General features: G+C 48.0%; 1 protein-coding gene across 1 annotated transcript in view; it reads left to right on the forward strand.

Annotated features, from left to right (window-relative positions):
* Positions 1–5,257: 5,257 nt before the first annotated feature.
* Positions 5,258–26,638, forward strand: part of LOC105702436 (transcription factor SOX-11) — a 36,588-nt gene continuing 15,207 nt past the window's right edge. The window contains exon 1 of the mRNA XM_012430003.1: positions 5,258–6,019. Coding sequence (XP_012285426.1) covers positions 5,915–6,019 — 105 coding nt within the window. The 5' untranslated portion in view covers positions 5,258–5,914. The remainder of the gene's footprint in view (positions 6,020–26,638) is intronic.

Here is a 26,638-nt window from a genome sequence, read left to right on the forward strand (position 1 = left end):
GAATGCTTGCAAGAGATTAATGTCTATCTTCGCTCTTTCTTCCTTCTCCCGTGAAATCGGCGTTTCACCGCGACGGAGGAGTTTCTTTAAAGGGAGGGTCCGAGGTGGCAGAATGGTACGAGTCCTCGGTATCGTTAGAATATTTTCATGTAAACACTCGAGCACCATACGTTTAGTATTCTCGAGTTGCAGTCGGCATCCGGTTAACCGGCAACCGCTCCCACCGGCCTCACGTAGTCGGTATTTTTCTCCGGTTCGTAACTCGATTGCATTTTGTTCCTTTAAACGAGTCCTTGGCCAACCGTTGACCGGTATCACGGGGCTAGGAAATGCGAGCACCAAAAAAGCCGGCCAAGCCGAAGGTATTCGGTCCTGTCGGCCTGAGATCGCGGATGCGATTAACCCGGAGAAGTAGGAGCGAAGTCGTTCCGAGAATCTTATTTCTACCGGGCGATATTCTGCCGGATGATATTCCCGAAATCCCGAGATTATCGAGTGGGGTGGTCTCGTCGATTTCTCAAAAAAGAGGCGTCCCTCCACTGCGCCCGATTTCCCGTGGCCACTCGAAGGATGATTTCACTTTCCAATATCACCCATTAAAAAGGAGCAGGAAACTCAAAAAAGGGTGAATAATAAATTTCGAGTTTTGACGAGTATCGACAGTCGCGTAACGGCGTTAAAAATAAATACATTTTCAGTCATCCCAAGAACGTCCCCATTCGTCCTGCTAAAGGATATCACATATGCATAACTTTGGATCCCAGGCGTTGAAATGTTAATATTATCCTCGCTTTAGATATCCCATATACTTTTCTATATACATATTTCTTTTTTCCGCCGGAAATGCGCCTCCCTCATTAATACCTCGAGGTGTTTACGGGGGCTCGTAGATTGGAGGCAAATCATGGAAACGCCGCTCGTCGTTCCATAAATCGAGTCGCCTCGGGGTGATTATTTTTCCGCGCAAAAAGGACGTACGGCGGGGGCGGACGGCTCGTCTTTTTCGCGAAGGTGCTTTATCGAGCATATTATTGTACGTCTTAGGCGTCCCGGGTACCGGAAGTCGGTTAAACCAGCAAGGATCGCTCGATCCCCGATCTCGCAGGGGCTCGCAAATCCCGGCCGAAGCTCGTAAACCTGACGACCGTCCCCTCGGCGATCCGTTATCGAGGCAAGGACACAATCCGGTATTGCTCCGCATTGTGTCGCCGTTATTTCGCATAATGTCCCGGGTATCTCTCCGGTCGTGGATCCCGAGGAGCAAGGGGATCGCCCAGGAACTCGCGAGAATGCCGAGAGATGTCCCGATCGATCGATCGATCGAGACCCCTGCGGTGTCAGTGCTCGAATTGAACACGGTTACCTTAATCAGGTCCCCGAACTCCTGGACAAATCTCCAGGGGGGAACCCTTCCTCCTCGCCGAGAAAATAATTCCATTTAACCAGGGAAACGTTTCTTCGAGCGGTACCGATGAAACGTTTCATTAATTCGAGGGATAATCGACTTCACTCGAATAGACTCGAAAAAATAGGGCGGTACGTAGGAGAGATCCCCAGCGTATGTACGGGATAATTCATAAATGATACTTAGGGAATTACGTAGGCAAAGCGCGCCTCCACCCGTCCGCGACTATAGCGCGCTCTTTAAATAGAATTTTCTCAGGACCCTTGCCAAAATTAAATCCCACGTCGGATTAATATAACGAGTACCCGTGCTCGGTGTATATCAACCTCGTTGATATCGAGCCCCGGTCGAGCGGATTTTCCGCGGGCGCTCGCGCCGTTCCGCGCAATTGCCGCAATTGGCGCAATTGGCGTCCTCACCGCGAGCAATTCCGCGGTATCGCCGGCGCAAATCTACCGGCGATTATTGTCATCCGTTTAGCGACGAATCTCGAGGCACTCTTTAAATAGCCGGCTCTCAGGGATGCTCCCAAGGTTAGGTGTAAACGCGCGCGGATTTCCGTGCCTCCCCTTGGGTGCACCTCGCACAAATAGAACGTTTAGACGACATTGCCTCGTGTCGTTGCCTACGTGTCCAAAAATAGCTAAATGCGTCCTCTCGCACCTGAGGAACCCCTCTAAAAAAAATCACTTTCATTCCCGAGGGCACCTCGATTTAGAGGTTTTTTATTAATAATTTTTTTTTATTATTTCCGGCGCTCACGCCATATTTATCCGCGCGCGACTCATTCGCCAGATCGTTAGATCGGGTACATATAAAAATCGAAACGTCGTCAAATCTCATTTATAAATTATATCAGGTGTAAACGCGGGCAGATATTCGTGCACTTAGGAGAAATTAAACGTTTACGCGACATTGCCCCCTGTCGGTGTCTACGTGTCCAAGGATAGCTAAATGCGTCCTCTCGCACCTGAGGAACTCCTCCAACGCGAAAAACCACTTTCATTATCGAGGGCCCCTCGATTCAGAGCTTTTTATTTCCGGCCTGGCCTCGAGCCAGCTAGACGCGTACACCCTTTTTACTCGCCTGCGATTCATTCACCAGATCGCAATAAAACCCGATTTAGATCGGGCCTGCTCCGAAATCGAAGTCTGCCTCTCGCGGTGGATTATTAATCTCCTCCATAAATTATAAGACAACCCCTGGTACCTTGCCAGCCGGCCTCGGTTGTTTCTACGGACCCGTTAATTTAAACGAAGTATGATTTCTAACGTTTACATTGAATTTCTGGGACCAATCTCCGCGGTAATAAGACGTTCGCTTTGATTGCCCTGTCGGCGCTATTTCGAGATTCGAGATTCTAGGTGCACTCGACGGCGCACTTCGCCCCGATTGTCATACCCGTGGCACGTGTACCGTACAAATTTCATCGAGTACCGATCACTCAAAATATCGACAAAAATCTAATAACCCATTGATAATTCCCCCGAGCTGCACAACAAATCCTGGAATATACCTACTAAAACTATCATTATCTAAATCTTTTTATAGACCTCAAAAATTAAGTTCGGCCATTACATTTACACGTAGCATAAATAACAGGGTTGAAAATATCAAAGAAGCACAATTACCAAAATGCGTAAATTAGGGGAGAAGATTAAGAGCCGAAAATTGCAAACGATACGCCTTGATTAATTCCTCCAACCGCCTAACAAGTTATGGCATAATTTCGTTAAAAATCATTGTTATTTCGTTTTCGGTCGGGTGTTAGAAAGGATTCTCCCCGGATTTCGGCGAAGACGTCAATCTTCTCGGATGAGGATCTACGAGGGTATTACTTGTACACTTCCGCCGGGCAATTATTCTTCGCTCGATCGGTAACTTATGCGGCGCGCGCGCGGTACGTCGGTGGAATATTTATAAATCCGTTTACACGCGGTCTCGGTGCACTATAGCACAAAGCATAATTCTGGGATCGTGAAAGCGAGCCGTGATCGTCGCCAGAACTCGCAGTAAAGTCGGGCCCCGTGTAAACGCCTTGGCGCTCGCTGCGTTTTACGAGCCGCGTCGCGCTGTCTACTGACATCTCTATATGCCGTAAAAAGCCCGAGAGGAAACAAAAGGGCGACCGGGCCAATGTTTACGACTGTCGAAAAAGACGCGCGATTACTCGGGCAAAAAGCGGCCGGGCGATTCGTTAAATTTTTATCGCCGGACTCCGCGTCCGGAATTAATTAACAAAGTGTAGCGAACGGTTGCTAACCTCGCTTTATTGTCTTGTTCCGCAAGTTTCCCCGGAATTTCTTCTTTTTTCCCCCCACGCCGAATCTTTCCCAAAAAATGCTTTAATAAAACGGGGAATAATATTCAGCGAAGCAAATATACATATATATATATATGTCGTGAAATATCTCAGCCTTTACAAATTTGCCGGGTTTTGTAACGGTCCAAAGGAGCGATAAAGGCATTGTTTCGTTGACTATTGAAGATTTTCGAATAAATGTGCAATACGCTCGGACTGCGCATCCTCGGATCGCAGGTCGTCGTTTTTAAATTGATCTCTCGAGCTAGTGGTTGCGATTTTTTTCGGAGGAGATACAGGGTTTTGGAGTTTTCCTGAGGAGTTCTTCACTTTTTCAGCCGGTTCTCCGGCTGCCCAGAGTTGTAACAGGTGGCAAGTGCATTAGCCGTCTGCATCCTCCACCGGAGGTCGCACAGGACGCGGTCGCTCGATCCTTCCCGTGAATCTCTCAACTCATCTCTGATATGGCAGAGATGAGTTGGCCCCTACCAGAAATTCGTTGCGCCGCCCTTGGAGGCAAAAAACGGTGAAAGCTAACGTACGAAACCAGAGGGCAGCACACGATGCGATCGCGCGACCCTGTCCCTGAGCAATCTCCTAACTCATCTCTGGTCCGATCTGCTTCGACTGGAGACACGGCACAGTCCGTGAAGTCAGCCGGCGCTCGCGCGAGTGTGGCGCTCGCGTCGGCGCCGACTTCGCGCGGCCTCGCTGCACGGAGAGTCGTCTCGGGAAGGGGAGAAAAAGAGAGAGACGGACGCGACACGGTCGTCCGGTGGCGCCACGCCAGCGCGAAGGGCGCGGGAAAAAGAGGAAGCTCCCACATGGGCGACGAGCGGAGCGCGCGCGTGTAGGGGCTGCGGGCAACCCCACGGGAGCGAGAGAGACGGACTCATGCGGGCACCCGTGATACAGAGCGAGAGGCAAATACCAACCGGCGACAAGGCACACCTCGGGGGAAAAGTGCGAGCGAGTTTAGCGCCGGAAGAAACATCTCGAAACCTGGACGTAACGAGTCACGAATAAATGCACATCAATAAGGGTGCACTGAAAATTAAATCAAGCAGTTTTCCTGGCATTAATAGAAAAAAATGACAAATAGGACCAGTTTAATTATATCTTCATTAAGTTTATCTGAAGGGTTTGATATAAGCGTTCGGTATGGATATCATTGATTGTAAAGGACTTGTGAAGTCGTCGTTTGCACGAATGGGGTTTACATTGGCGTAAAACTCGCGAGATTCGTGAAGGGGGGAGGGAGAGGGAGAGAGAGAATCGGAGATCACGCGGGCAGAGGCGCCGAAGGGAGGGAGGGAGAGAGACGGAAAAAGTGGCCGATCGCGGTTGACACCGGTAGGAGCCGATAGCCGGGGGTTACGCGCGCGGAGCGAGCGAGAGGGTGTCGAGCCGGCCGGGAGGAAGAGAGACGGCGCTCGGGGCGCCGCGATTGGTGGCCGGGCGCTCTCGGAGCGTCGAGGTGGGGGCAGTCGCACAGCTGATGCGGAGCCGGGCGTATAGTAAGCAGTCTCTGCGGAGCGCGAGTCAGTAGTACACGAGCGCTCGTCCAGCGAGCATCGTCGTCGGTCGAGTCGGTCGGGATGATACACCTCGTGTCCGAGGAGCGAGCCACGAGCAGCCGATCCGAGGGCCGGGCAGATTGCTAGTTTTCCGCGACCCCCGAGAACGCCCGCGGTGGGAACGAAATAGAGAGAGAGCGCTAAATAGATAAAGAGCCGTAGAAGTGCGCGCCCTGACCGCGGGACGGCTCGAGAGCCGCCGACATAGAGCAAGCTCGCTCCACGCGCGCGAGAGGACTCCCGAGGGGGCAGGTCGATCTCTCGGCGACCTTCGGCGATCTTCGGCGATCCCGGCTCGGCTCGGACATCGCGGCCGGCGGGAGCGCCCGACTCGCGGAGCAGGCCCTCCGACCGCGCGAGGACCGCCCTTATTGGTCGATTACCCTGGGCCGCGGACCAATCAGCGGGCGCGCCGAGCGGCAGGAGCCCCGACACCCGGCCGCGCCGCGGCGCCGCGCGAGTCCTCGCTCAGTCGCCCGCATCCCCGCGCACCGGAGGTCGGCCCGCTCGGCGGAGCGCCACAGGACCGGACTGGACCAGCCGCACTGACGAGAGCCCCCTTTTCCAGTGTCGAGTGGCCGGTTAATTTTCAAAAGTGAAGTGACACGGAGTTACCGCACGGCCCGGACATGGTGCCACAACAGCAAGACAGCCCCTCGAGCTCGGGCATACCCCTCTTCGGGTCCCTCCTCGTGGATAAAAACTCGACGACGCCCTACTCGGACGCGACTCAGGTAACCTCTAACCTCCATTGCCCGGCGCGCCGCGGTCACGGTCACGGCCGCGCGGTTGAGGTTATGGTCGCGCCGCTGCGGCCGAGGGTTTTCCCGAGCGCCGGTGACCGGGCGGTTTTTCGAGGGGAGACGCCGCGACGCCCGGGTCGCTTCCAAGGTCGGATGGGGTGCGGTAGGTTAAGTACCCGCGAGTTTTCCCGTCTGCCCTCCGATTCCCCGGCATTCGACCCTGCTTGGAACCACGTCTATGTCCACGTGTAAACACGAGCGTTGCGGAATCTAGTGACCCTTAACCTCTAAACGGGAATTCCATGGGCTTCTTCTTAAATCAATTTTCTATGCTCACTTGAAGCGAGACTCGAGATGCCGCGAAGGAATATCGGAATCTGGGCTTGAAACATTTTTTCAATTTTTTCAATTTTTATATTTCGAATCACGCCTCGAAGTTACCTAATTTCGGGGTTAGGGTCGGATGTCGGTCTTTTATGATTCTCGACGTATACAGCACTTGGAATTATGGAACGTGGATAATTATGATAGTCGAGCGTTGGAATTTTTAGGTGATGGATATTTCTTTGAAAATCGCTACGTTTTCGGGGGGAATCTGGAATTCTTGGAGGGGCTGATTTTTATTCGGATGAGCAAGTTTGGCACGGATCTGACGCAAATCCGTGACGGATTAAGGATAGGCGCAGGTTTTGTCACCTTGGGAGGTGGCGAGGCTCGCTTCTCGCCTCGGTGACGGGAAATTCCGAGTTCAAGGTCGACCTATTGAAATAAAAAGGAGGAAACGTGCACCCTAGGTATATCCGGGTTCGATACGGACGATTCGTCTCCCTTGGGGAAAAAAAAAAAAAAATATATGTACACGTGTAGACCCTAATTTAGCAGTCCTTAATAACGTTTTACCGTCACAGGAGGGAAATTCCAAGTTCCTCGTTGAACTTAACAAAATGGTCAGTGCAAGTGGAACGTGCAAACGGAAAAATCGTGTGTGTATGTGTGGGGTGATTGTGAAGTTTTCTTCTTTTTTTTTCCCCGTCTCGAAGAGGTGGAAAAACTCGACTAACTTGAGGTCTTCGATTTACGGATTTTCCCACAAAAAAATTGAGCGCGGCTAATATTATGAGATTTTCGACATGGACATTTTTTTTTTCACTCCAAACTGCGCGCGGGGCGAGAATCGTTTATTCGCGATATTTCGAATGATCGTAAGCAATTCGTTGAGGCCGAAATTTCAGTAGGGAGATTTTCGTTGGTTTTTTTTTTCCGTTATTTTTTTTCCCCCTTTTTTCATCTCAACGCTCAAAATTCGTAGATCGACGAATCGAGGTGAAAAAAAATTTGGAGTGCTCGCGTTGTTCTTCGTAGAAGGACGCCTGGGCAGAGTCGAGAATCGCGAATGGCAAGTCAAGAGTTTCTTCTGTGTCGAGACTGGAGAGGTCGAATATTGTTATCGATTTTAGGTGGGCAAGTCGGAGTCGAAACACTCTTAGAGACCGTCGGATTGGAGATGAAAGGGATGGCGAACCTCTCGTACAGAGAATTCAATGTAATTCTATTTTTCTCGGTCCTCGATCGATCATTCGACTCCCGAAATACGTTTGATCTACATTTCGGAGTTCTCGACCCAGATTTATTGCACCGTGTTCGACATCTGCCGAAAGTTAAGGTCGGACTTGAGCGCGATGTTAAGTGGTTATTTTTTTTTTTTTTAATTCTAGTACGGACGATTCTAATGTTTTCCTCGATTCCCCGGTTACATGACTATCGCGGAAAAATTGAATCGAGAAACTCGGAAGTGGAGGTTTGAAATTTCAATTGAAAGGGATACCTTGCGGGTTCGCTGTCGTTTCGAAAAATCATTTTCGAGCGGTTTGAAGGTCTACGACAATTCGGGAGTTTTAGTGAACTCGGCATTGAAATATCGAAATTCCTTACTTTTTTTTTTTTCCCTCAGTTGGAAGAATACGTATAAAAGGATGACTCTTTTTTCTTTTTTTCCTTATATCTTTTTTTTATTATTTATTTTATATACGCACCTCCTCCTTCCGTAGTTCGAAGTCTCGGCGAAAAGTCGATCGGGAGGAAACATCGAGGGGAAAAAATTGCGGCGGGCGATACGCGCGCCGTGAGTTCGGCTTTCGTAATTCCCGGTATATATCGGGGTTTACGACTCGTCGTAAAGAAAAAGAACGGAAAGGAGCGGTGGAAGTCGAGGCGAGATCCGCGGAAAAGCGAGTCGTCCGATTTCCCACCGTTCACTTTGGCCCTGTCCGCCCTTTTCGCGAGAATTTCTCGGAGCGGCGAAAGAGTCCGTTTTCCACAATTTTTTATTCATCTATCCTTCCACGAGGTTGAAACAGGAAGTTCTACTATTTTTTATGCACCGAAGAGGCTTTATCGGGCCGTATTTAAATATATACCGAGATGAAAGGGGTCTCTCTAAATGGTCCACATCAAACGGCTCCTCGTATCTCTTGGACTTGTGCTCTCTCTCGCCCTCTGGCCGGCTCGTTTCGAGCCCGCAAAGACCGCGCGCGAAACGCGGCCGTTTTCCGCGTTACCCGTGCCCAGGGCGGAAAAACGATCCCCGAGGAAGTTGTTCCTTGTATCGGGAGGAGCAAGTTTGATCCGACACTTTTTCCAGGGTCGATGATAGTTGCGCCGGAAATCCGAGTTATAGGGGGCGGCGTTTGGACGCGTCGTGGGGAAGGTCTGTGAGAATTGTTAGATGGGAAAAATAAATAAATTTAATTAATTACACCTGGGTTTTAACTCGGCGTTGATTGGACAAACATTGCCGGGTGCAGGATCGAGTAGGACATAGCTTGGAATTTATATAGTACTATCCTGAATTTTCTGATCACTTTTCACGTATCGAGAGCATTTTGAAAGACGTACTTACCGACATTCTTTAATCATGTCACGCTGGTTATTATCGGCGCACATCTCGTTTTCAAGTAACTCCATGTGCAACTTATCTCATATGGAGTCTGCAGACTCCGAAAGCCATCGACTCTTTGCTCGATAGAACGGATGCGACACTTAGGCCCTGTTGATTTTATGGCCGTGCATTTATTGCCGGTACGTACGCGCAGAAAATTGATGAGACCACCAAAAGTGATCTGGCATCCAGACATAAATCTAAATATATATATACAATGTCATGTCTATAAAATAATATCCCCAAAAATAATAAATGAAAAGCATGAAACATATGCAGAGGAAGTCGTCGCGTTTCGGTGGAGGGGTTTAATCATCTTTCTTTTTTTTTTTTTTTATTAAAGTGCAACTTATTCTCGGTTTTTTACCATCGGGACAATCGGGGAATATCTCGCAGGATTCGCAGGGAGAAAGAGAGAGAGAGACAGACGTAGGGAGATCGTTTCGCCGGTATTGCACGCGAATGGCAAGTCCGAGGCGAACCCGTAATTAGGGAATAATTATTTCGGGACCGGGGATTTTTCTTCCACCGACATTTTTCTCGGTAAAGTCCCGACCGGAGTCCAGGTCGAGCCGGGGCCGTAGCCCCCGGGTTCGGCCAATTATCCCTCCGAATTTTAATGGTCCTCTCCTCTAATTCTAGAGCTCTCTTGCCCAGGTCCCAGGTAGTGAGTCCCGGGGTCATGTATTTTTTATCCTCCCGAGAAGCGATCGTCCCCCCGAGGAGGAGCCGATTCGGATCGGACGCGTCCTTAAGACCTCTCGCAATCCTGTCGAAACGGGCGAAGGAAACTGGTTGGCCGAAGATAGTCGCGAAACTGGGAGAAACTGACGGAATCTGGTTGAAACAGGCCAGAGAGAAAAAAAAAGAAAAAGAAGGATTACCGACGTGGTCGCGTTGCTTAAAGTGATGCGAAAGAGTCATTCTATATATATATATAAAAACCTGAAAATATTTATGAAACTTTAACACGTGATTATGGAGGCTCTAAGAACGCGCTTAAAGTGATGCGAAAGTGTCATTCTATATATATATAAAAATCTGAAAATATTTATAAAAACTTTAACACGTGATTATGGAGGCCCTAAGGAATAACGCGATCCTCGTGAGATCTCGTTCATCGAAAAATCACGTCTCTTTTTGGGCTCTCGTAAGAGATGGAAATATTTTTTTTTTGCGAAAAATAAAAAAATTTCACCAGCATCGCGTTTTTAGGGCCTCAATGATCTCGCGATGAAGTTTACACCTTTGTCGAGTAGTTCGAGCGCTCCGATTGGGCTATCGCTTGCTCCGGCGAATCTGGAATCTTCCCGGAAATCCTGTAGGAGAGGATACCGAGGAAAAATCCCCCTCGGAGTGTTTGCGGAAGCCTAACCTCGCGAAAATTCCTATATAACGATTACCGGGGGGCCGAGTCGGGCGTATCGTACTCTTTCCTCGGAATATGAGCGGTGCATTAGCCACGCGTGATTCCCGGCTAATCCCCGGGATTACTCGACGGGAGGGGAGGAAGAGAGAGAGGGCCTCGTCTCGGAGGAGGAGTGCGCTGGAAAACGCGTATACAGGGCATTAGCCAGAGTAAACGGAGAGAGAGATATATATATATATATATTTTTCTTTTTTCTTTTGCTCCGTAGACCGCGTCGAGATAACCGAGATCGAGGGAATAAACGCGGAGTTGCGATCTAAATGTAATGAAAGAAAAAAAAAAAAATTAAATAAAAACAATTAAAGAGTAATAGTAGTGCCGTCATTTGCATCCTCGCGATCAAGGTGTTGATGTGAAATGTAAAAAGGAATGAAATTCCCCCACCGTGGGGGGGAACGATAAAAAGATGTTTGCGTCGATAAAGAGCGATACGCGACGTTGAAATGTGAAATCGTAGACTCGCGATAAACTGAAATGCGATGCGAATATTCTTGACCGTGAGTGCGCAATTATCTTGCGAGTACCGTGTCAAATGTCATTCCTGGATTTGTAGTTACTAATTGTTGAGTTGAGCTTGGTACCGAATGTAGACGCGTCACGGGGGAGTTTGACCGATTACTGCACTTCTTTTACTTTCTGTCGGAAGAAGTAGATCTTGTTCGTTATCGGCGATGGTTTTTGTTCGTTTTTATTTATTTATTTATTTATTTTTTTCGTGACCAATTTCGGTGACGCGGGGCCTTGAAGATGGGTTGTTACCCTCTCGTGACTAGAAATTACAATTATATTAGGATAAAGGTAAATGATAATTGTTGCTTATTTTTTTTGCGATGGGGGCGAAGAGAGGAGCTTCTTGTCGCGGCTGCCGATTTTTTGGGGGCTGACACGACATTGCGTACAGATAAACGATAACGAGACCTGTTTACCGTGGGTCCACGGGGTAACTACGGGGTAACCCCTCGACCTGTCATCTCCCGTGTCAAAGATCGACTATCTGGTAAATCGCGGGTTCTGACGTATTCGCGGACCTTGGGCGAGACTTATCTGGGAAGTGGAGGAACTCCGTCTTCGATCGCGGCCACGCATAAATTTCGATAAGTCCTTCCGTAGAGGGGGGGGGATCTCGAAACCCGGAAAATGGGCGACGCAGATTCCTCGGAAGCTGCGTAAAATCCAATCTTTCATTTCTCTCTCCCCTACTTTTAATTATTATTACTTTCTTTTACTTTTGGGAGTTAAGAGTGGGAGACTATCACCTCAGGGGTTTTTATTCTCGGGAATTTTTATTTATCCACAATTTTTTGATCGACAACCACCCGTGATTGAATAATTTCCGCAAAGGTGTGTTAATCTCGATCGTCAATAATCTCGTTTGCCTGAAGTTTAGACTTTGTTTATGGAGATGATCCACCTCGATCGTCTCCCGGATGCTGCATCTCTCGTTGCCGTTGCTGCATCTTCGACGACCACCCCAAATCAATTGGTCCCGGCATACAAGTTAATTCCATTAATTTAACGATTTTCCCGAAACGGCCGATCATCATTCCGCCGATTCGGACGATTCCCTTGCTAATGCGATCATGAAAGCATTTAATTCGAGCCGAAACGAAATTGTTATCCAACGTCTCTCTCTCTCGTTAAACCTGTTTTTCCGGAAAGCCACGGACGGGGAAATGCCGATCGATGAAATAGGATCGGGATTTACATATATATCCTCTACATAGTCACGCATAAACATATTTAGATCCTTGCTAGATCACTTGGGATTGATCTAGGACCTCCACCTTGAAAGAAAATCCAGTTAACCCTTTGAGCGCTATGGACCCATAAGTGCGTTTGACGTTTGGTCCACTTTTGCTTGCACGTGTAGATGAAATTCGCCCATACGCCAGAAGGACCTAGTGTTCAAAGGGTCGAAGGAAAAAGAATTTGGGCTCCATGAGCGTTGATATGTCGCGATAATCCTTAGCGTTGATGCGTCGGTGTGACACCGCGTCGACGCGTCGGTGTGACACCGCGTCGATTCGTCGAGCAACCGACGCCGCGTCGCGCCGTCCATTAGAGAGAGTTTCGCGGACACGCCGGCGAGCCAAGGCTGCGAATAGTCGAGGGTAATTTGATGGGATTGTGCCCATCGCGTCGGCAGATGAAGGCGACGAGAGGATCCGAGAGAGAGAGAGAGAGAAAGAATGACGGAGAGAGGGAGGAAGGTCGGAGGAGGGACCGCATATCTCGGCTGCGAACGAGTCCAACGGGGCCACTGGCCAATTTCGATGCCGAGATTATGGCCGCGAGAGAAACGGAAAAAAGAGAATTAAAAGGGGACGAAATCGAGACGAAAATTAGGGGACCCGGAGGAGATGCGCCTCTATGCGTTTTTATTTATCTCCCAAGTATATGCAAGAACACCCTGCATACACGTATATATAAATTTTTTTTTTTTTTAAAAAGGGATACACTCCACTCGGCCAAGAAATCTCGACACCTGAGTATCAAGAGCGTGAACATCATAGATTTACATATATTTCTTACACGGGGGAGGAATTCATAATCTTGACCAGAAATTTTATACTTAATTTAATGAACCCGCGAACACTTGAAATTGGACCAGGGAGATTTTTTGGTATATCGAGGACGTGAAATGGACGATTACCGAGGTGACTGTAATTCCACCGAGATGTGACTGTGGGGTCCTTCTGTTATGACGAAACGTATTTGTGGGATGTACGAGTTGATTTTTAGGGGGTTGCAATTTTTTTTTCTTTTTTTTTTTTTGTTAACCGTATATGCATTTTGCGGGTGTGCGTCCATGTTCAGAATCGCAGATCGGGAGATGATGCGCGTCCTGCATTCGCTCGGAGAGGATGCGCCGTCGAGGTCTCCTGGAATCGCTCGAACGTACTTAGAGATGGTAATGGTAGGCGCATCTTAAAGGGGGACTTGCTAACATCATCTGGGTCAGGTTGAGTCGGGCCTTGAGATGCGATCCGTCGACTTTAGTGGAGAAACGAGACGACGTCGACGGCGATACGGTGATTTTCACGAACGCCGACGATTTTTATGATCGACGGCGAATTTAAATTCGATCAGAACTTTGGCGGGGTTTGGTTTGAAAACCACGTGGTCGGGTATGCGCCGAGTCGAATATGAAATTCATCTACGTAGGTTGCGAGGGATTTTCACGCACGGCTGGTGATGAGAGATCGAGAGGTCGATTCTCTGTCTCTGGGCGCAGCGTCGTTTTCCCGCGACGAGTGGCGGTGAAACGCGGGCGCTTTTCTCGGGGTTGCGACACGTGGAAAAGTACTCGTAATTGTTGCACGGCCGAGTCGGTGCCGCAACCTTCCCGTACGGAATACAATGCTGCAATCCGGGTTTCCGTGCAGGCGGACAAGTGCGCACGTGGACGGCAAACCGAGGGGGAAATATCCTATCTAGGGCTTCGACGTTTACCATTTCCCATCCGCAGATGAGCCTGACTAGTATTCAAGAGAATTGAATATACTAATCAGGCAAGAAGAAAATTCTTCCCGATTAAGAACCTCGGGAATTAATCTCGCATCCGGGGCAATTTCATCTAAGATTCCCTAGCTAGGGCTCGATTTAATTTCATTAACCTTGTTCAATTCCCCGGTAGTCGGGAGTAATTTGGGATGTATTGCGCCGAAAAGTGGCATTTCATTTTTTTTTCCCTTATTTTTTCTATGTAGGTGGTATAGGTTTGCACCCTGAGGTCTACCTTCGTCTCCCTTGCACATTTTCTATGCCTAGCTTAATCCCCAAGACCTAGTCTGGATTTAATTCCGTGCCCGAGACTATGTGATCTACGTCCCCCTTCCCCTAGATCGGCGCCCAGGGCTCACTTGAAATTGAATTATATGCAAGTCGTGTTTCTAGATTTCATTCGAGCGAAATTAACGATTACTCCCGGTTTTCCATGAGCCCCGCGTACATGACTCACCGGCGGCGCGCTGTCATTGGCCGATGCAAGTCGGCTATCTCGGTGCAAGATAGTAAAACCAGGCGAGCGAGGTTGAGTGTGACAAACGTGTTATCTTCCTTTTTCTCTCTCTCTCTCTCTATATTTTACTATTTTTTCTTTTCCTTTTCATTTTTAATTCGAAGAAGTTTGCGGTCGACCCGGGCGACGCGCCGTCTCTCTCGGTCTCGTCGAGACGTCAGATTTTCCCTGTTGACGAGGGTCAGAAAAACGATCTATCTCTTCAATTAGAAATCACGATCGGCAATTAAGGACACGTCTGTAAAACGCGGGCGATAGGGGGGGTCCCCGATATATGTGCATTTGCGTGCATACGTTTTCCCCTGGTTTTCCTATCGGCCACCGGGTGCAGATTTCGATCTGGATCGTTTTTCCCCCTTTTTTTTTTCTTCTCCCATTTTTCTCCGCGAGGCCGACTAGACGTCGCGGCGTTCTTTGGCGGTTTTGTTCGGTATATATTTTTTTTTTTTCCCCCCCTCTAAAGCGATAGCGATTATTTTGCGCGGAGAAAACGCGCAAGTCGGGTCTTGACGTAAGGACGAGCGCGCCGGCTGTCAAGATATCAGCTGATTCCGTTGTTTTTTCCGTCTCTCTTTCTCTTCCCCCCGCTCTTTTTCTCGATCAGGGGCCATCGGCCGACCGGCCGATAACGAGCCAATGTCAACGAGATTAGATCACCTTCGATGACCAGTGGCGTGTCCACCGTTTTCGGAGGCCGTTCTCGGTACTCTATCGAGGAAGTCACATATGCACGTTGCACGTTGCACGGTGCACGACGCGCTATCAGCCCGCGGCCACTCCGCGTATATGCCTGATAAGCCGCGGTCGTTCCACCGATAAACGCATCTGCGGCGTTCCCTGTGAGATCGGTGGGGAAAATTAACGCCTAGATTAATGGACAGGAAGGAAGGCGCAATACTAAGCCCTTAAAACTACTGGCTGTTGATAACATTCTTCCAAAGAAAATTCCCTTCCTGTTAAATACGTCAAATTAATGAAATCTCATTAGACGAAACTTTCACGAGAAATACCGATTACGAGTCTTCTCGATAAATTCTCGGTAAATTATCAGTAAATTCTCGGTGGATCCTTGCACCGTCGTTCAATTCGGTAATTTCTCTCCCTGGCGTTTCATTTAATTTCCCCCCGAATTTTCGAACTCTAACTCTCCCCGTCCCTCCCCTCGTTCGACAAGGTCCGCGATCGATAAGTTTCTAATACTTTCGGCCGGAAGCGATAAGTTTGCCTTTTTTTAGGGTCGCTTAAGTTCTCCGCGCCCGTTTTTTGCAGACATAACCCCCGCAATCTCGGCACCCCAGAGTATGTATACTTGCAATATACATGTATATGTGTTATATATATATGTGTTATATGTATATATATATATCACGTGGTGGACATTGGTGTTTCCCTCCCCTCCAAGGTAGGGGTAGACGCGATTCGGGGCTCGTTCGGTCCGCGTTTTCGCTGACGTTTCCTCGCCGACTTTACGACTTCGGCTCTTAACTTTATTAAAAATTCTGCCGCTGTACGCGTTTCTTTATCTCCCGTTTGCGTCCGCGCCCCTCCGAGGGGGGAGAGAAGGAGAGGGGCGGCTCTCATAAAGACCTCGCCGATTCCTATCGAATGCCATTACGGATTTAATGGCGCCCTCCCCGGCCCCTCGGGGGCACGGTGGGATCTTTCAATCTCGTCGAAGGAAAAAGGAATACCACTCGGATGCCCTCTCCCCCCTTACCCTCCCTCCTCTTCTCTCGGTACGGCCCCCTTCGCTCTTTCTTTTATTTTGATACGTTTACGTTCTTTTCCGCCACTTCCATCGCCGTGTAATGGCTCTGTACATGACTGCTTCTTCTACTTTCTTTTTTTTTTTCTCTCTCTCATCGGAAAAGGGCCCTTTGATGTCCCCGGGAAAGTCGAGTTAATGGATTTTTTTTCCCCTCTCCCCTGAATTTATTATATCAGGGGGGTGTGCTTATCGAATTTCAATTGGGGGCAATTTCAAGATGGAGCAATTGCCCATTGCGGGGAACGTCTTGGGGTGACGTTTCGAGTGACATGGTTTGTTCAGTCTCGGTGAGAGAAAAAAATGTTGCGCTAGGTGGCGATTAATGTTTGTTAACGCGGTCGTTGCTTGGCTCGAGCCCTCACCGGTAATCGCTGATAAACCGCGATAAAGCCGACCGAATGCAAGTCCCCTCCTCCCCTTTGCGGCGCGAGGGCTCCGCGCCGACTGCGCGCTCTGCTGGCGCGGCGCGGCACGCGTCACCTCGAGCCTCGCGCATGCGTCCAGGCTGATGCGCGCTGCGGTAGTGCGCAGCCCTCGCGCTGACTCTCCTCGGCGGTCAGAATCCGTTCTTACGTCTCCTCGGAAAGAACATTCAATTAATAATAATCCCTTGTAGGAGAGAGTATTATATCGTTTTAATATATTATAATACAATTTAATTTAATCGAATGGAATTTTCATCCGAAAGTCCTTGCTCGTGAGAATTGCTTCCGGAATTCTCTCCACTCGATATTAGAGTCTCCATCGTATCGACCTGCAATGTCGATTGTTCATAAACGAAGTTCGACGAAGGTGGGAAATTTCATTAGAATGGAACATTTCGGTGGAATGTCGAATGATACTTCCGTATATAGTTCGGGCATGCATATAAATGATATATTTAGACATTTTAAAATATCTGTGTTCCCACGTGGGCAGGGACCACGTGCGTCCTGTATATCCCTCTCTCGCTCGCTCCCGTTGTACATCGATATCGCTCTCTCCCCCCTTTTTTTTCCTTTCTTTCTGCGCTTTATGTTAACCTCTTCCCGTCTCTCCCTTTTCGATTCCAGTCTCCGTGGGCGATCCGGGGAGACGCTTGCACGCACTAGAGTCGTAATCGCGCGAGAGAGTCGGACCTCGTCGGGGAAAGGGGGGGATATATGTATATATGTCCTGTGTTCGGTTACGCGAGTGCAACCGGCGGTGCATCGCTTTCAGCCGAGTGAAACTGTGTGCGAGAACGCCGCGCCATTTCACTGTCACTTTTGTAATACCCCGTTAGCCCGTTATGGCGCTGCGGCCGGGGCCCCTTTTATCGGCCGCCGTTTCGCAACCATTTGCTCGGATTTATTCCCCGGAATCGAGTCGCGCTCGGCTCGCGAGGGCGGACGGACCTTGAAATTCAAATCGGGTACCTGGGTCCGATTATTAATATCCCGATGATAACGCCCCGACTGAAGGTATCGTCGACCCGATTTGACACGGATATCTCTGCCGAAAAGAAATTTCCCCCAATTAACGTGATCGATCTCCGTGTACTTACTCCTATTCGACGCGACTCATTGAAATCGCTTGTGACAATCTCAGATGCTTTAGATTCTTAAATCATTAGATCTCAGGATTTTCTCCATTAATCCGTAATCCTTTGAGTCGATCGACTTCTTTTTTTTTTCTCTCCGCGTACGTGGGTGAATAGAAAAAAAAAAAGAGAGAATTTCGATTCGATATCTCTTCCCGTTTAGTTTCCGATAGGGGAATATCTTGGGTTTTTTTTTTTTATCGTATGGAGAGCGATTTGATATAGGTCTTCCTGCACATTGATAACGAAATCGAGGGATTGCCCCGGTGCATCGATCTCGCGGTTTCGCCGTTTGCTTTCCCTCGTGGGATCCCACGATCCTATCCGCTCCAGGGCTCGCCTTTCTCGATCTCCTCTAGGAGAGCGCGAGACCGAATTAGGATATCGAGTGTTTGGATAAGAGTCCTCCCCCTCCCCCGCGGGCATATCGGCCTTTCCAGTCACGTCCCAGTTTGCTATTTGTCCTCGCGCCGACGACGGGGACTCGCTTCCTGGCGACCTCGCGGATCTTCGCGACCGTCATCCTAAATAGGGTCCTGGTCGGCGTGTCGTTTTTTTCGACCGCGAGTCTTTAACGTCCCTGATCACGGGAAAGAATGCGAAAAATCATTTGTAGCCGGTTATAAGGAAATTAATTATGGTGGTTATCCGAAATTCGTTGAGCATCGATTAGGTATTAATTTCGTTCTATCGTGGGAAAGAAAAAAAAAAAAATTCCAATATCGCCGCGACCGATCCTTGATCATTGATTAGGATTTTAAGGCGTTATTAAAGTGAATTTAAAGAAAGAAAATTATGAACATCGTGTACAGTCCTATCACCTTGGGTGATCCAATTAGTTTCTTCGTTATCGCTCATTTTTTTTTTTTTTCTTTAATTTTCTCTTTTACTCATCACGCTGGTTCCAGATTTCCGTTTCGTGGGTTCCCTTAGGATCGCCACGAGATTTCCATATCCCCCGGGATTGCGAAATCGTCCCCGTTCGTCGGCGAGTCGCGCTATCGATGCGTTTCCTCTCGCGGAGATCTAGAGAGAGAGCGGGGGATAGGGAGACTCCTGGGAGCGCCCCTTCCTCTCACTCCCTTCCTCTGCATGTGCAAGTGCATCTATCTTGGCGCGTCCGTGTTTTCCTGGCCTCGTTCCAGGGGAGTCTCTCCGTCTCCCTCGCTCTCTCGTCCGGTCGGCCTATCTTCCGGTCGTTCTCTATCTCTATCCTCCTATCTCGCCACGCGTCGCCGACTCTTTCGTCGGTCCCGCGGACTCTTTAAATCTTGCGCACAGCTGATGTGTCCCACATACGACGCTATCGCCACTCGGTCAGGATGTCGGGTGCTCGACTGATGCGTGCACGTGTATGCATCTCTGCACTTATCAAGGATATCTCTCGTGGGATAATTGATTTTTGCTAGGAATTGTATATTTTCGAAATTAATTCCATATAGTTTCGTCGGATTTTTTTTTTTTATTTCGTATATAAATTTTGAAATGCAGACAGCTGATCTGTCCCACATACGACGCTATCGTCACTAGGTCAGGATGTCGTACACCGATGCGTGCACGTGTATGCACCTGTATGCAATTTTAATGCATCCATTTTATTTATCTTTTGTTTTATTCTCTCATTTGGGTACCTTTTCAATTCGTCCTATATCCAATCTGGGTCAGGGGGTCGCGCGATCAGCTGACGTAGGTGCATATACAAGTGCATATCCATAGTGCATGGATTCATGCATTTATGAGTCCTTTGCAGGATGGTCGACTGTACGGGACGAATAATGCGGAGATTTCTTGAATTTCTGTTTTATATTGTTTTTGGATTAGTCGTGGACAATAGTAACTGGGTTAGGGGGTCGATTAGCTGGTGCATCGGTGCATCGATGTTTGCGGTGGAAGTGCAGGCGCTTTTCGTAAGAGCTTTTGAGAGTGAACAATGGGGTGTGGGAAAATAGAGCACGGGCGATCTGTTGAATTTGTACATATTTTTCTTTTTATTTTTTCTCTCTTTCCTTTAACTTCGTTTCATTCCGTCACTGGGTCAGGGGGTCATGCAAACAGCTGATGCAGTCGCATGAGCATCGTGGTCTCATGTTAGATATGCACGAGTGCTCTATGCAAATCCGAAGACTCGGCAGGATTTAAATCGGCGATTGAGATGTAAGTTTCTTTTTTCTCCTTTTTATTTTTTTTTTATTATTTTTTTTTTTAACGCAAAGTATTCCAATCCAAATATGAAGACGGAAATGACATAAAATTCAATTGAAGTCTCTTCATGAAATATATGTATTGGATTAGTTTTATTTCTCCACGTTATTACCTTTTTGAGCAACTGCATTGGCCTTGCTCTTCCGAAGGCTTTTTTTATTTCGAGAGAGAATGAGGTTCGACAATGCCGATATTGTTATTGGAGGGGGGAAGAGAGGTGTAAAGCAAAATTGTAGTTGCACCGTCGGTAGGCGCTAATTGTTTCCCACGATTCCTGTGGCGCCGCGAAAAACACACGTGGGAACACGTGGGCACACGTCGGGAACACGCACTCTCCAGTAGTTTCTCTATCAGATGTGATCTCAGAGCCGGAGATTTTCGCATCGACAAGGCTAATCGATGTGTGCCAACCCTGGAGAACTTTTGCTCGGAATCGGTACAAGAGCCAAGGCCGGCCACCTCTGGAAGGAGAGAAAAAGAGAGAGAGAGAGAGAGAGAGATATCGTTTTCGACGCGTTGCGCGTTTCCCGGTCGATTAACTCGAGCCCTTGGATAGACACGAGGGAAAGTGGCGAGAGGAAAAACGAGGCGAAAGAAAAAAAAAAGTGGAAAATGCCATTGAAAAATGTCCGACGCGTTTTCACACCCGAGACATATGGTATTCGCAATTTCCTTGGTTATTTCTCTGTTAGAAATGACAAGAAGAATTCCCGAGAATTTCGGTAAGCAGGATCATTTGAAGGTTTCGATATTTCGGGTTTGGAGTTTTAGGTCTCGAATTGTCCGACACTCTTAGCGGGGATTTGTTAAATCTATTTGTTGAATTGAAAGCTGGGAGTGTTATGTAAATTGTGACGTATATCGTGGGGGAAAATTTTTCGAGGAGTATTATATTCGAGTTATTCCTTTTATCGGGCTGCGAGGTTGCACATGCACTACTCGGGATGGGTTTTGCATGCGCGTTCTAGGTCGAGATGTGGACTCTAAATAATGGCACTTTGTGGCTCTGCGGTGCCTGGCCACGCCGAAGTGAGTAACTCAGGGCAAACACGAAGAACGGAGGAAGTCGTCTACGAGTTTACTCCGTAAACAGAGGGGACGACGGACCTTTGAGAAATGTCGCGAGGAAAGACTCTCTGGCCGCCTCTCGGCGAAAGGAGATGCATCTCGGATAGAGAGAACCTCCTCAAATTTGGTTTGGAAATTTGGTTTTTCTGCGAGCAATTAATTAGCAATAAATTCTTGCATATAATTCGTCGATGAACATTCACTTGATAATTGTTTTTTTATGAATTAGCAATGAATTTTGCAACAAATTTTATCGAATTGTGCTAAAGCGGCAATTTCAGATTTATATACATCAAATAATAGTCCTTTCGACTGGATGCACTTTTGTGGATCCGTCGACCGACGTCGGTCAACCCGAGTCGGATGCACTTGTGCAGCCCTGGACATGCAGCGAAGTGCAATTCGCGGTGAACAGCCGAGTTATGCATCAGTGGGCGTCTTCGAATGAAGCCATTACGCTGCTCGGTCAGACATGTTTCGTTTCGTATAATGTTTCGCTGGAATAATGTCTAAAAATTCCCCGAAGATGCGTTTCCCATCACTCGTCTCTCCGGTCCCTGCAACGATGCACATGCCCATCGCGACTCGATCGACTCTTCGATTCCGCGAATCGATGTTCATTAGTCATGAATTCTCGTTACCACGATGAACGAGCCCGACCTCGCTCTTTAAAAGAACGTGATTAGGTCAATGCTTAATTTCGAGATGATGCGTATGGTATGATCGACGGCTGCGCCCCTTTTTATTCAAATAAAACACTCATGTCGCGGTACTCCACGTCCTAGGGGGCGAGCGAAACGAAAAGTGAAACGCTAACTTTATTTCATCTTTCGCGATTAATTACCATTAGTATATTCATCTCTGCATTTCAGTACGGAGACAATGTCGGCGGAATTAGTGTGCGTTACTCTTTCGATTATTTTCATTTCAAGTGACAAGGGTATAAGGGAAAAAAGATTCGGCGTATTTGCCGGCTCTTAAATTTTTAATTACGGGTTAATTGACAGGACCCATGTATTTTTGGATTATGGAGGCTAGTTATGGGAACGGTTTTACTTTTTCGGAAAAAAGAAACGGCTTTTTCGTGGTCGCCCTGGAATCATTTTTTCTTTTTTAATCATTGTTCCACGGGCCGGCAAAAACTGATAAGCGTGTATCGACGCCCGGGCGAGTAATTCAATAGCCTCCTCTCTCTCCCTCACTCTCTCGAGGTAATGCGAGTACTCGTAAAGCTGGCTTATCTTTTATTTAGGCTACGTATGGTAGCGTTTGGGCCCTCTAACCCTCGGAGGCGAACGCGCATGCGCAGAGGCCCGATCGGTCCAACTTTTAAGGCGATATGAACGTGGGTCAATCTATATATATATACATATCAAGTGAAAATATTTATAAAACTTTTCTCCAAGCCTACTTTCACATTTAAAAATTATGAAAATCAACATAACGAACACAAGAAAATTAAGAGGATCGTCAAAATAAGCAAGATAAAATTATGAAAATTGAGAAAATGAGGGAAATAAAATTGAGGAAAAATTAAGAAAGCGGAGAAGATGAACGGACCAGGATGAATTAAATGGCTAGTGCTCGCGAAGTGAGCAAAATGGAGGAAGGACACGAAATGGGCGAATGGTCCCCCATATGGTCGGCGGGTCGGTCCCAAATCGAGTCCCGCCCATGGCGGGTCGGCCCCTTTGAGGGCCCGTTTTGAAACTATCTTTCACCCAGTCACGATCCTCCTCGAGGCCCTGGTCCCCGAATTTTCGATGGTCCCGTCGTGCCCGATTCGATGCGCACGTGGACCGCTTCTCTCCTTCGCCCTCCGTGCTCGAATACGCGCGTCTTCCTCTCGCTCGCAACGGATACACCTTATCGATCTGAGGGAAAAGAAAAAAAAAATAGTAGGTGCGACAATAAAATCCTTCGATCAAATGCATAGGCAGGAAACGTCAGATTGAGTAAACAAAATCAATTTAAATATGAAAACAATTGTTTCTTGTGGTGAACGCTACGAAAATGTTTCTGGATAAATATCTTGCCTGGCCCAGTTTCAAGAAGCAAGTTAAATTTCTCGCTACGACTGGGAATTACTTTTCTGCGTGTACTAATCTTCTTTTTCTTTTTTTTTTTTAATGGCAGGGCGCTTCCCCCGTTTACCATTTTCAATCATCCCCGATGTTTTGGCTACTAAGCAACTTTTTCCAATTATCGCGTCCACCTGCTTTTGCATTTCGATTAATCGATCCGCCACGCACGTAATTCCCTTCCCGTTTGCTCGCGTCGAAAGCCGTCCGGTAATAATTTCTTCAATTTCCGAGGGCCAATCCATGGCGCGCAAAAGTATAATGGGAACAGTTTTTCGTTATTGATGTCCAGGAAACGCGCTTAAGAAAATTACGGCCACCTGCTTCATTCTCGAATCGATCGAGAGACCCGCTCGGCACATGTCCCGTCTCTGTGTTTCGTCAAATGATATGCCCGTCATGTCTAGAACCACTTTCCTCCTTCTTTTTTTCTTTTATATCCAGCTCTAATGGCACGTAACTTCTCTTGAAAAGTGGAGCAATAACACCAGCGATGCGCCTCTCGGCCCCATAAACGTCCTCCAATAACTCCACCCTATTTCTAGTCTCTGATATTTACCCTCCATAAATGAAAATCATTTCTTAGCGGCGTGTATTCCCGAAAATTTCTCATCTCTCATCGCGACAGGTGGCGGGTCTTGTCATTAGTGATTCTATAGCGTCTTATGACCACCTGCTTAACACGGGGATTATTTATCAATTCGACGATAACTCTCATTTAAGTGCAACATTATCAATTTTTACAGTTTTCCAACAAATTATCTCCCGATCGAATCGATCCGATCACCATTATTCATCGGTGGCAAATGATCGATACATGTGCTTTTTCTCAAGGTTTAGGAAATTTAAAAAAAAAATGTGATAAAATTTAGCCGATTAATTGAAGATGAGAAGATGGACATTTCAAGCCGATCGTGACATTTGCATCGAATGGGCGGAATAATGGGAAACGCATTTCATATTTTTGTCTTTTCATACGAGAGGAAAATAGGAACAGCCCGGATGGGATTTCCAGGTGAAAATGCTGTAATGATTTCCCGTGTTTGAGCGGCCATTAAGACGGCTCGAAGACGCGCCACGGATCGCCGCGTCTCTCGGGATATAATTCATAATCAAGGCGATTTTACTGACCCTTTGAGGAATGGCTTATTCGCGAATGTACCGTTCTAATGGATACTCGTTGACGGGATGGGATTTCTAGGCGTTCCATGCCCCTGGGCTGGTTTACTCCGAGCGGCGCCATCTTTGGTGCTTCGCGCTTTCCGAAACGCCTCCCTCGTTTGCGACGCTCTGACTCATCTGACAGAAAAATGGTTCATGTAAAAAGTTCTCTCGGCAGGATAACGAATAAGTTTCATAGGATACACTTTTTCGATATCTCGCACGGTTTAGCCGTGAAGGTGAAATTACCTCTCGCGGGGAGGGTAGGTTTCTTATTTTTTCGCGTTTTTCCGTTGTTTCCATTTATTCTTTCTCGTCTTTTTTTTTTATTCTCCCTTAATGCGATTGTTTCGTTTTACGGGAATTTTCAGAGCGGAGATGATACAGTGACTGACCGTGGAGTCGTCCGTGTAAACACGAACTAGAATTACTCGGCCGTCAGGGGAGATTGCGGGGAGATATACGAGACAGGTTTTTAAAATGAAACCTCTATTACACTAAACGAAAAGTGCGGAGTACGCGAGTCCTTAATCATGAAAATTTGGTTCATATATCTTTTAAGTACGATTATTCGTCCCGTAGCCGGCTGGAAGGCTCGGTGTCCGGCTTGTTTCTCGTTTTTCCACGATTTTTTGTCGCCCTTTTTTTTTTCTTCTTTTTAACCGATTTCTTTCGCCGACTTTTTCGCCAGAACGATTCGGTCATCGATTCGGCAATAATCGGGGTAGGGGGCAACGAGACAGTGCCTAGGCGCGCAACATTGTCAACGAGTTACCGCAACGTTTCTCGGTAATGTTAACAAGTTACGGCAATTAGGCGCGTAATTGCCCGAGAGGCGGAACAGTGATAAATAAACGAGAAAGTCTTGAAAAAGCGTTTTACTGCGCTTTTTATTGCTCGCGGTGTGTACGCGTCATTGCAATGACTGACGTATCTGTGTCAAGTGTCTGCAGGAAATGCTCCGGGGGCTCGGGTTTTTCGAAAAGTCTCTTTTGTGCCGGGGCACGGTCTCTCCTTGTAATTTGAAAAATCGTCATGCTCGCCCGGCCATCACGCCCTTTTTTTCCACTTTTTTTTCCTTCCCTCCAACCCGCAAAAGTGCGCCGCGTTCGCGTCGATCAATGTCGCGGATGCATAAAAGTGGCGGGACTCGCGGTTACGCGTGAATTTCTTGCCGTGCCGAGGTAGCGCGGAAACCGTGCCGCGTTCAAGATCAAGATCCTCTTGAAATGGCGGACGTAAACGGTCGGGGGCCGCCGAAACTTGCGATCGAAAATGCGAGGTGGGTGCGGGCGGGGCGCGCCGGAAATACGTCCGGTGAGCCGTTTTCCGGGCGGAAAGTGGCGAGATGTTCGGCCGTGCCGGAATCTTGCCATCTCGGACGTCAAGATTTCCGCGGAATCGTCCGCGTAGGCCGTCAGGGGACCGGGAAACTCGGTGTCGTAATCGCGAGGCGAGAGGACGCTTAGAGTAGGAGCGGCCATCTTGGCTCGGGGAGGCTGCGCGCGCACGGATTAATTAACGATATGCCCGATCGCGAAGGTACGGCCTTAATCGGCCGCCGGGACTAAAAGTAGCGATGAAAACGCCGCCGACTGGAACGTTCCGTCGACCTCGGGCAATTTCCACGATTCAATTGCCTCTCTTCCGATCGGGCTTTCGTAATCTTCGCCGAACTCTCGCGGGGCGGCTCTTCTGGGAATGCAGCGTCGTTGCCGTTCGCCTTTCTGTCTCTCTTTTTCCAGAGAGGCCAATCGTCGCGAGTCCGCCCTAGGGCCTCGCTTCTCGATCTTCCCTCCTTCTCTCCTTCTCCGTTCCGATACAATCGACGGTTCCTAGACCTCGCGAAATGCCTCTGACAATTGTTCGGTAGTCGAGAACCGAAGATGCAGTCGCCGTTCCAGAGACAAGGGCGACCGAATCCTCGGTTCCGTCAGTGGACCGACTGTCGGGTCGCAGCATCCGAGGGAGCTGATACCGGATGCCACGGAGTGCTTCGTCAGGAATGATTAAACTCCGGTTGGGGCAAAAACCGGGAATAATGGGCGTAAACTGGCCGAGATAATTTCCGTTCCCTTTCCACGGGTCGATCCCGAACTCCGTGATCGGCAACAATCGAATTCCCGCGGAAAATTTCCTTCAATCCCCCCTGGAAATTTTCCCCCAAATTATTCCCGCCTATTGCAAAATTCATTTCGCGATGAGACAGCGAAGAAAGTGCATCGCACATTTTTCACACCCAACCTCTGTAAAGATTGCGAAAATGGGTATACCGCAAGGGAAGATTTTTATTTATTTTTAATTTTTCTTTCGCTAGAAATGTTAATATCTATCCTGACAGGCGCGTGGATCGTCCGGATACCAAGATATAGATATGAATA

This window comes from Orussus abietinus, unplaced genomic scaffold (genome assembly GCF_000612105.2).
Source record: "Orussus abietinus isolate OABI.00-Male unplaced genomic scaffold, Oabi_2.0 scaffold17, whole genome shotgun sequence".
Taxonomy (NCBI): domain Eukaryota; kingdom Metazoa; phylum Arthropoda; class Insecta; order Hymenoptera; family Orussidae; genus Orussus; species Orussus abietinus.